Genomic DNA, 12003 nt, shown 5'->3' with positions numbered 1-12003 from the left:
GTTAGACTGAGCTCATTTAATATATTTACCTTCTGCATTTTCAATCTAAAGTGAACAGCAATTTTAGCTAGACTCAGAAGAAGTTGATCTGTATGAGTAATTGTCAAACTTTCGATCTCAGGACACTTTTCACTCTTTTTATGGACCCCAAAGAACTTTTGTTTTGTGGATTATCTGTTTCAGTAGTCTCCATATTAGAAATTGGTTCATTTAGAACCAATTGGTTCTAATTTAGAAATTAGAACATTTAAAAATATTTATTAATATATTTAACAATGACAGCAGTAAACCTAACATATACTTTTATGGAAAATAGCTATGCTTTGCAAAGCAAAAATAGAAATTGGAGGAGGTGGCAATGTTTTACATGTTTTTGCACATTTTTGGGGTTTTTTTTTTGGCTACACCACTAGGCTTGCAGGATCAGTTCCCCAACCAGGGATTGAACCTGGGCCACTGAAGAGAACGTGCCGAATCCTAACCACAAGACCACCAGGAAACTCCCTGAAAATCTTTTTAACTTCTTAAAGTAAACTCTTAACTGGCTTAATGAAAGACCTCTAGATTTTCATATCTGCTTCTGCATTCAATCTGTTACTGATATCACATATCATGTGACTTCTGGAAAACTCCACTATAAACTCAAGAGAGAGTGAATAAACCAGGCAAATAATGTAGTATTATAGAAATATTTTTGATCTCCTGGAACTCTAGAAATTGTCTTGGGAATCCTTAGGAGTCCTCAGACTACTCTTTGAGAACCACTTGTCTCTAGAAGCAGCTTCTAAAATTTCTAGTTGTTTCCCCTTCACCAAGACTTCTTTTTTTCTCATTTTCCATTTTTCTGTCCAGATGAAATCTTGCTCCCAGGGCATCATTACCATCTATGTATTAATGACTCCAATATCTGGAGCTCTTAATTGAGGCATCTGCCAACTGGATATCTCCATCTGAGTCCCATATCTTAAGGGCACCACTTTCCTACTGGTTTCCCAAAAGCCTGAGAGTCATTGTTTCATTTTTTTAAAAAATTATCTACTTTATACATATTAGTGTGTATATATCAATCCCAGTCTCCCAATTCATCCCATCCCCGCTTTCCCCCCTTGGTGTCCATACGTTTGTCTCTACATCTGTGTCTCTATTTCTTCCTTGATAACTGGTTCATCTGTACCATTTTCCTAGATCCCACATATACACGTTAATAATTGTTTTTTTTTAATATTTGTTTTTCTCTTTCTGACTTACTTCACTCTGTATGACAGTCTCTAGGTCCATCCACATCCCTACAGATGACCCAATTTCATTCCTTTTTATGGCTGAGTAATATTCCATTGTATATATGTTTATCCATTCATCTATCGATGGACATTTAGGTTGCTTCCATGACCTGGCTCTTGTAAATAGTGCTGCAGTGAACACTGGGGTGCATGTGTCTTTTTGAATTATGGTTTATCCATTAATCTGTCTTGTTTATCCATTCATCTGTTGATGGGCATTTAGGTTGCTTCCATGACCTGGCTATTGTAAATAGTGCTGCAGTGAACACTGGGGTGCATGTGTCTTTTTGAATTATGGTTTTCTCTAGGTATATGCCCAGTAGTGGGATTGCTGGGTCATATGGTAATTCTATTTGTAGTTTTTTAAGGAACCTCCATACTGTTCTCCATAGTGGCTGTATCAATTTCCATTCCCACCAACAGTGCAAGAGGGTTCCCTTTTCTGAGAGTCATTGTTGATACTACTTTTTACCCTCAACCCAGACATTTATGGAATTCTGAACATTTCTATCTACTGAATGTCTTTCAGAACCATCTGTTTCTCTAAATTACTACTAATATTCTAGTTCTTAAGATATTTGTTGCCTATAAATATATTTTATTAAATAACCTTCTAACCTCATGCCTTGAGATTAGCCTTGTCTCCTAAATCATTCTTCACTTACAGGCAGAATACTCTTCACAAAAATTTTTTTTACTGAAGTACAATAATATGTTCAGAAGAGTGCATGATTCATGTGTACAACTTACTGAATTTTCATGAACAGAACAGCCTTGTATAACCAGCACCCATCAATAAATAGAAAATTATTAGTATCCCATAAGCCCCCTTGTACTCCCTTTCCAGTTACTGCCTTCCAGCCCTCATCTCCCAAAGATAACTGCTGTCCTGATTTTCTGCCACCATGGATTACTTTTGTCTGTTTTTGAGCTCTATATAAATAGAACCTATAGCATGTACTCTTTTTGTGCTTAGCTTCTCTTTATTTTTTAATAAATTTATTTTTTTATTTAATTTTTGGCTGCATTGGGTCTTTGTTGCTGTGCACGGGCTTTCTCTAGTTGCAGCGAGCGGGGACTACTCTTCCTTGTGGTGTGTGAGCTTCTCATCACGGTGGTTTCTCTTGTTGCGGAGCACAGGCTCCAGTCGCGTGGGCTTCAGCAGTTGTGCCTCGTGGGCTCTAGAGCACAGGCTCAGTAGTTGTGGTGCATGGGCGTAGTTGCTCTGCGGCATGTGGGATCTTCCCAGACCAGGGCTCGAACCCGTGTCCCCTGCATTGGCAAGTGGATTCTTAACCACTGCGCCACTAGGGAAGTCCCTGCTTAGCTTCTTTTTTTTTTTTTTTTTTTTTTATTTTGCGGTATGTGGGCCTCTCACTGTTGTGGCCTCCCGCTGCGGAGCACAGGCTCCGGACGCGCAGGCCCAACAGCCATGGCTCATGGGCCCAGCCGCTCCGCGGCATGTGGGATCCTCCCAGACCGGGGCACGAACCTGTGTCCCCTGCATCGGCAGGCAGACTCTCAACCACTGCGCCACCAGGGAAGCCCCCTGCTTAGCTTCTTTTGCTTACAATATGTCTGTGAGATTATTGCGTATAGTTATAGTTCATTCATTCTTACTGGTATGTAGTATTTCACTGAATATACCATGATTTATTCATTCTACTGTGGATAAACATTTGAGTAATTTCTAGTTTTGGGCTGTTATGAATAAGTTGCTATTACTATTCCTAATCATATCTTTGGTAAACATGTACCCATTTCCCTTGAGTTTATGCTTGGGAGTAGGATTGCTGGGCCATGGAGTTTTCATATGTTCATCTTTAGTAGATAATGTCAAGTCAAAAATGATTCTCCTTGGGCTTCCCTGGTGGCACAGTGGTTGAGAGTCCGCCTGCCGATGCAGGGGACACGGGTTCGTGCCCCGGTCCAGGAGGGTCCCACATGCCGCAGAGCGGCTGGGTCCGTGAGCCATGGCTGCTGAGCCTGTGCGTCCAGAGCCTGTGCTCCGCAACGGGAGAGGCCACAACAGTGAGAGGCCCGCGTACCGCAAAAAAAAAAAAAAAAAAGATTCTCCTTTCTCTGTTGTTTTTTGCCTTTTTCATCTTAGCCATTCTGGAGGTGTGTGGTAGTATCTTTTTGTGGTTTTAGTGTGCATTTCCCGAATGAGTAATGAAATTGAGAACTTTTTTACATTTTTGGCCATTGTACAACCTGTTTTATAAACTCTATTCTCGACTTTTGCCTACTGTTTTATTGTGTTACTGTTTTTTTAATTGAGTATCTTTATATATTCTGAACATGAGATCTTCATCAGATATATGTATTGCAAATATCTCTCTCATTCTCTGAGTTAGAGTGAGCTTTTAAAAGAATAAATTGGTTCATTTCATTCCCCTATTTAAAATTCTCTGATTTCCCATTGCCTTGAGGATCAAGTACAAATTCTTCTGTACCTACAAAACTTTTCATTATCCAATTGCTTTCTGTGTTTCCGGCTCCCCACTCCCAAGTCTTTGTTTTTATTTGGTTCCCTAAACTTATCATATTTGTTTACCATAAGGACCAGTGCAGTAATATAAAAAGCAAAAGTATCATTTCAGTAGAGGAGAAAATGAATGAACATATTTTGGCAATCTTGGTGGTACGTACATCCGCCTAAAATAAAGCATAAAATCCAGAAGCTATAAAAGATTTGATTACATAAGGATTTAAATTTTTTTGTATAACTAAACACACAAGTGATCTATTAAAAATAGATCACTATAAGAAAGTATTTGACATGTGTAATGAATAACTATATAATAAAAGCACTGTATAAACCTATAATGAAGTTCCACAAATATATAAGAAAAAGATAGTACAGTTGGAAAACAGGGAAAAAACCAAAAATTGGTTATGAAATTCATAGAGGAAATAGAAATGGACAATAAATGCTCAGCCTTACTACAGGGAAATGCCAATGAAAATAGAGATAGCACTCTTCACCCATCAGATTGGCAGAAATGAAAAATACTAGTATTATCAAGTGGAAGTTTACATTGGTAAAGCTGTTTTGGAGTATAATTTGGCAATATTAAAAATAAAAATCATATTTATCTTTTGTCCAGCAAATCTAGTTTGTTCTAAAAAAAATACTTGCTCCTGTGAAGTAAGGTAGGTATCAAAATGTTCACTGAAGTCTTGTTTATAATAGCAAACTATTGAAAACAAAGTAAATGTCAGAAGGAAAATGGTTAAACTATGATATGTTCATATCATGAAATGCTTTGCAAATGTTAAAATGGAGGTGTTTTACCTTTGTGTATGACATGGAAAAATCTTTCTATGGGGCAATGCGTGTAGAAGAGTATAAATACAAAGGCTTATTTTTATATCTATTGAATATGATTACTTGCATACAGTAGATTGCTGGAAGTAAAATTGTCATATTAAAGGGTATGAATGTTCTAAAAGCTTTTACCCATACTACCAAATTATTTTCCAGGCTAGAAATATTAGTTTACATTGCTACCTCCAAAGAATGAACATGCCTGTTATCTGTACCTTTGCCAGTACCAAATATTATAATTAGGGAAAAAATGGCTCTTTAATACATGAAAAAGGCTTATTTATATATCATTTGCATTTCTTTTTGTGTTTATATCTGTTCGTGTCCTTTGCCCATTCTTTTAATTAATAAGAGTTCTTTATATATAAAGAATGTCAACCTTATGTACTGCATGTATTTTTGTTACATATTCTTAAAAAATCTCTGCCTGTTAAATGTGCCGTTCTAATTATATTTAATATTTTCCTGATGACTTACAACAGCTGATTCATATAGATGATTCTAAGGTAATTGTAATGATAACCTTGAGCTGTAAGATATGAGAGACATTTTCTAAACTTATTAAATGGTTTGACTCCTTTTTTATTTTTTATTTTTTTGTGGTACGCGGGCCTCTCACTGTTGTGGCCTCTCCCGTTGCGGAGCACAGGCTCCGGACGCGCAGGCCCAGTGGCCATGGCTCACGGGCCCAGCCGCTCCACGGCATATCGGATCCTCCCAGACCGGGGCACGAACCCGTATCCCCTGCATCGGCAGGCGGACTCTCAACCACTGCGCCACCAGGGAGGCCCGGTTTGACTCCTTTTTAAAAAAAATTTTTTATTGGAGTATAGTTGATTTACAATGTTGTGTTAGTTTCAGGTGTACAGCAAAGTGATTCAGTTATACATATACCTATATCCACTCTTTTTTTTTTTTTTTTTTTTTTTTTTTTAGGATTCTTTTCCCATGTAAGCCATTACAGCGTATTGAGTAGAGTTCCCTGTGCTATATATAATAGTGTGTATTTGTCAGTCCCAATCTCCCAATATATCCCTCCCCTCGTCAGACTCTATTTTTGAGTCCTCTCCTAATGTTTTGTGCTTTTTGATTTTTCTTCTTTTGTCAGACTATCAGTTGCATTGTGCCTACTTCATAGCCCATCTCTTATAGATTGGGAAAACATCTTACGTTTGATTATAACAGATATGCATAAAGTTAGAATAAGTAGTTTCTGAGTAAAGACTTGAGAGCTTTCCCTCTAAGCAAAATATATTAGCTATAGTACCTTGACTTCGACATATATTTTAACTGCTCAGGTCTCCCCCTACCCGCACTTCCCCCTTGGTTGAGTGGTTAGGGATTAAAGACTGAAAGCCAGTTTGTCATTTTTTTACATGTGTTCTGTATGGGTGATATTCCCAGATAGCAGTTTTTAGATGAGCAGAACATTACTGATAATACCTTCAGAAACACTGTAAATCATTCTTCTCAATTAATTACCCTTTCCTTTGTTTTACCTTTAGTATTTAGTAATGAAATTTTATCTGTTAATAATTTAAGAACACAACAAACTGGATCATCGAACCCTACTATTCACTGATGTAAAGTGTCTCAATGGAGTGTAAAATCGTAACTAGAGATAGCCACTATTCATTTAATTAAATTCAGTATCTTTAATTATTTTATGTAGTAAAAACTACATGCCCATAAATATTTAGTAATTGCTTGCTGACTGAAAAGCATGATTTAGTCAGTGTTATGTATTTACTGAGAACTTATCATCATACACCAATATAAGATGAGTAATCAAGTTTTGTGACACAGATAATAAGATATATAATTACCCTCTTAGTCCCCAAGCATGAATGGATAGTTTTCATTCTAATGTATTTACCTGTACATGACAATGATGTCTGTTTTTTTTGTGCTTTAAGCAATCAAGTAGGACTCCTTATCTTTATTGTTTTTTAGTTCTTCATTTTATTTCTCTACCCCAGGTTAAGAAGTGATGATCTTAAGTGCTAAAAGTATGGCTTGAGAAGGCACCTCAGTTTATAATCAGTCAAGCCCAGTGTGTTCATGTGTTAGAATAGAAGTCAGTGAAATTTCCTCCTCCAGGCTTTTGGCATTATTAGCAAATAGGTAGCAGTGCCAGGAGCCTCTGAAAACTACATGTTGTGATGAAATAGTTCTTCACACCACTCTTCCCCCACCCAAACCAACCCTCAGATTCTTTTCATTGGAAAAGATGAATAGAAATAGATACATGCTATCAGATCCATTGAAGAGATGGACAGTTCTAGTCTAAGAAACTAGTACAAATCACTTATAATGAAAATGTTATAGATCCTTCCAAAATTAGCTCATGTACACATTAGTATTAAAATTACTTAACTTTATTTTTAGATACAAATCAGTTAGGATATTAATTTTTAAAAAGCAACAAAACTATGGAAACAGTATTGCACACCTAATGTGACTTTAATTTAATACTAACGAGTCTTTAAGAAAATGAAGAAGATAATGAATCATATCATATGCAGCATGAAATATTGAAGGCTTTGGTGCCTTTAATGCTTAGAATTTATAGCTGAGTGTTTTAAGTGTATCTTTTAAAAATTCTGTCTCCTAACCAAAAACCCAAACAGCCCAAAATCACTTCCAGAAAACCCAGGAACCTTAAAAATGTTTGTTTTCATAAAGAAATTAGCCATATTGATTTTAATTCTTTATAGAAACAGTGTATATTTCTTTTATCTTTTTGAAGTATGTTCTTGTTAAAGAATCTACCATTTTAATTTGTATAAAAAATCGTTGAAAAATTTTCTCTAATTTTTGGTATAGATAATTATAATAGTTTCCGACAAGTAATGGAATTTTTATTTTAAAGATTCTGATAATGGAGATATTAATTATGATTATGTTCATGAGTTGTCATTGGAAATGAAGCGTCAAAAGATACAGAGGGAATTAATGAAGCTGGAACAAGAAAACATGGAGAAAAGAGAAGAAATTATTATTAAAAAGGAGGTATGCTATTTATTGAAATATGTTAGTAATTAACATCAAAATGAGTATTGATCAGAGAACTCACTAGATGCTTGCTACATCTTAAGTTGTATTAGAATATTGATACTTCACTATGTTAATTAATCTTCATATTTCTCTGTTAGATAAATAGGACATATATTTGTTATTGAATAGATAAACAAAACTGAGTTTCTGTCGCTTGGAGTCACCAGCTATTGTAAAATGGGACTTGAATCTATATACATCTGGTTTTTAGGCCCATGCTATTTCTAGAATACTTGTTTCTTTTTTAAAGAGTAGAAAGATACATTATATTCAAATATATTGTATCTTTCTACTCTTTAATAATTTGTGTTTTTTCTGAGGAGATTTTGAAATTTCATAATTTTAGTTTGCTTTATTGATATTAGTGTTATGTTGGGGCAGTTAGTATTGGTTAACAGCATAGGTTCAGGAGCCAGACTAATATTAATTTGTGGTGGCTATCGTAACACTTAATACTTCATCTGAAGTTTGGTATAATTTTAAAACACGTGCTTTGTTGTCTGATTATAACAACCATGATTGGAAGAGTTTCTGAATTGAGTTACTGAATTCTTTTGGAAGGTTTCACCAGAAGTGGTTAGATCAAAGTTATCTCCATCACCTTCTCTAAGAAAGTCTAGCAAATCTCCAAAGCGAAAATCAAGCCCTAAGTCATCATCTTCAACTAGCAAGAAAGACAGGAAGACAACTGCAGTATCCTCTCCCTTGCTGGACCAGCAGAGGTCAGTAGGGTGATAAATAGTACCAGAATTAAATTGCTTTTTCTGAAGTGATATTCAAAATAATTACTTGGTAGATTACATAAAGATACTTTTAATACATTCAGTATTTAATGTAAACTTTTTTCTTCTAAGAAAAAAGTGTGAAAAGTTTCCATTTAAAAGAAAATTATAGAGAACAATAAAGCAAAGGTCTGTGTCACATCTATATATGCTTCAGAGCTTTTTATTTTTTAAGAAATAAACAGCTGTATTTCTGGTCCTTCCCTCTTGAATTTGTTGTTTATGATACCTATGCATGTGTGTTTATACTTCCATAATATGTATTGTCTTACAATATATAGTATTACTTTCATCTATTTAATCTTAATATAGATACAACTTTTCTTCTGCAACTTACTTTTTCACTTAGCATTTTTTTTACATTTATCTATATTGATATATGTAGCTGTAGTTCTTTCATAGTAGTATTTATGTATTTATCTACTTTTCTTTTGTTGAACATTTAAGTTGATTTCAGGTTTTAGTTACTACAAATTATGCACAATGAACATTCTTCTTGTCTCCTTGTGTACATGATCAAGAGATTAAATTGTTTATAGTATGTATGAAGCAGTATGAATATATTATTTAGAATTATTGTAGTGGTCAATTGAAAGAATAAAGATAGAAATAAATTACATTGAGGGGTTGAGAATAAGGCAGGAGATACCTTTTCATTTAATGTCACTATGGACTATTTAAATTTTATTAAAGGACATACACTAATTTATTATCTAAGAAAAAGGCTAAACTAAAAACCTCTTCCCAGTATTTGACCAGTTGGCAAATGTCTATTTGAACCCATAATGAAACTCATAGTTGTCTCCTAGTTTCTAGAGGCTTTAACCCTATTCTAGATTCCATTTACTTTTTACCCAGTTTATTACATCATCCTACTCACTCTATTTATCTAGTGTCCATTCTGCCACACATTAAACATTTTCATTCAGCTGCCCTAACCCTTCACTTTAGAGATGTGAGAGAAATCTTAAAACAACAATTACAATTAATTTATTATGCCACTGAGAAACTTAGTAGTTTTCCATTCTGTTGGCTGAAATTCAGATTTTTTAGAATAGCATTCATACTTTGATCTTTCCACTTTTGTCCATATTTTCGTCCAGCCTTCTTCCTATACTCATCACCTTCAGACCTTCAATGTCCAGCTCAAATTCTGTCTTTCCATTAAGTTTTCCCATTTCTCCTTACTGAACATAATTTCTGTCCCCTTTATATATCAGATTTTATTTGTACCTCTCACTTAATACTAATTGCTATTTGCATTATATTTTAGCTGTGGCACACGTTTTACAACCTCTATTAAATTTAAGCTCCTTGAAGATTGCAATCTTGATGGTTCACTGTTCTATCTCCCCACAGCACCTGCTCTACAAAGAGCTTTGTATTGTAATAAGGCACTCTGTAAAGTTGACTTGATTCTCTCCTTTGCTCCTAAGATTGACTAAAGGGATATGAAAGAAGTTGAACTATAGAGTGATATGATTTACCCCACTTGCTCTTTATTCTTTTGACTAACCAATTATATAACTTTCCCTCAATTCCATTCATTTCCCAAAAAAACCGCCAGCATACCAGAAATACTCCTTTTCATTTTCTAATCCTTTCTAAATATTTATAAAATCTTCAAAACTTAATCTCTTCATAGAAAGTTTCTATAACTATTTAGATGAAGGGTTAGTTTCATCCTGTTCATTTTCATGTAGTCTTCTCTTACTGCTTTGTTAGTAATTCACTTATCCTTTGATGAATATTGAGCATGAATAATTACTCACATTGATTTAACTACTATATTTCTGTATTATAAGATATTGACTTTAAGATGCACCATTAATTTAATAATAGAAGCAGAAAGATCTGGAAAACAGTACATTAAAGGTACAAAGAAAACACTGAATTGGGTATAGCGTTTCTGTAGTCGTGCAGTTTACATTGCCTAGAGTGGGTCAGATCATCAACTTTTAGTTACATTGTGGATCATACTATAAACTGTTTGAATACATTCAACAAGTTAAGGATTGAAATTTCAGTTAAAATTCAATGGAATGTTGCAGCCAATGCCAGTAAATCAATTGAGGTGACAGTCAGGTAAACAAACTCCTTGGTTTTACATGGTTATCATATTGAGTAGGCAGAGATAATCACAGACAAATTAAGACTCACACTTCTCTGTAAAAATTGGCAGTTTTCTTAGACATTTATTGTAAGAGAGAGCCTGATGGAAAGCTTTTAAGCTGAGACATGTGAAGTGTGTCAAAAGCTATTCAAAAGAAATAAGTTTCGGGGAGAGAGAGAGAGAGAAAGGCTCTAAAAGTGATAGAAGTAGATAATTGAGCTGTGTGCCACAAATAGGAAGTGGGCTCTTTGCCACTAAAGGATAATCATTTGACTTAAAAAAAAAATGTTGAAAGATCTTGTTGACTTCAGAATGCACAAAATCAATTTTGGCCCATTCTGTTGGAAGTTACTTGCAAACCCTGTATCTGTAACACAACTATGTTTTCTAACTACATATATTTTTTAAGGTATTTGAAGAAATTCTGCACTTATGCCAGTGAGTGTACTGGCATAATCCTGGTTGTTACAATAGCTTAATCCCAGAATGTGAATTTAACACAATGGAAGTTTATTTCTCACTCAAGTAAGAAGTGGGTGTTTCTGATTAATATGTGACTCTTCTATACATGCAGCTTCAGTACCTAGGCCCCTTCTGACCATGGCTTTACTTTCTTAGGTTTTTGAGGATACCAGAAAATGCAATATGTGAAGAAAAAAGAGTATTGTACTTATTTAGTTACATAGTTTACAATTACCTGGAGTGTGAGAGTCTTACTAGTTAGGCCTGGAAGTGGTGTACATCACTTTCTCTCACATTCTTTTTGGCCAGAGCTTGGTCATTTGGCCACATCTAACTTCAAAAAAGTCTAGACAGTATGGTTCAACAGTATGGCCAGGACAAAGTGTAGTAAACACCTAGCTAGTTTCTGTCACAGGCAATAATGTGAAAATACAGTCTGTGTCAAGAACTTCTCTATCATTTTATCTTGAAAATGGTTTTCAAAGTAATTTTTCATACTATCTACCAACTGTTGGTTAGTGTGTATCTTTTAAGTGGAAAAATATTTAGAAATGTAGACACATCACTTATCCGTTAAATACATTAAAAATTTGAGTCACTTCATAAATATGCAGTGAGATATGTAACTAGTAATCGTTTTGGCAGAAGACAAAGATGAAAAGTAGATTTGGTCATATTTTAATAATTTCTGACTTGCTAGATGGTTGACCCTATCTATGACAATAAGAAGTAGGGATAAGGACTAAGAGAGGTAAATTTTCTGAATGCCCGCTATGAGTCAGTTGCTTTTATCTGTTTTTAATCTTACCAGCAATTTTGAGGAAGATACTATCCATTACCTTTTTTTACAGCTAAGGCATCTTGGGATTAGAGAACTCTAGGTCACAGGAAGTAAGTTCTAGGATTTTCGCTTAAGTTGTCATTTATAAATATCAATAACTAGTGAAATAAGTAGCTGGTGAAAACTTACCAGATGTG

At 34.8% G+C, this 12003-nt stretch overlaps 1 protein-coding gene across 1 annotated transcript in view; it reads left to right on the top strand.

Annotated features, from left to right (window-relative positions):
- Positions 1-7583, top strand: part of LOC307065007 (zinc finger CCCH domain-containing protein 13-like) — a 32030-nt gene extending 24447 nt beyond the window's left edge. The window contains exon 5 of the mRNA XM_079721751.1: positions 7462-7583. Coding sequence (XP_079577877.1) covers positions 7462-7481 — 20 coding nt within the window. The 3' untranslated portion in view covers positions 7482-7583. The remainder of the gene's footprint in view (positions 1-7461) is intronic.
- Positions 7584-12003: the final 4420 nt, after the last annotated feature.

The sequence above is a fragment of the Hyperoodon ampullatus genome, assembly GCF_949752795.1.
Source record: "Hyperoodon ampullatus genome assembly, chromosome: 16".
NCBI lineage: Eukaryota > Metazoa > Chordata > Mammalia > Artiodactyla > Ziphiidae > Hyperoodon > Hyperoodon ampullatus.
This window is presented reverse-complemented; position numbering and strand designations above follow the sequence as displayed.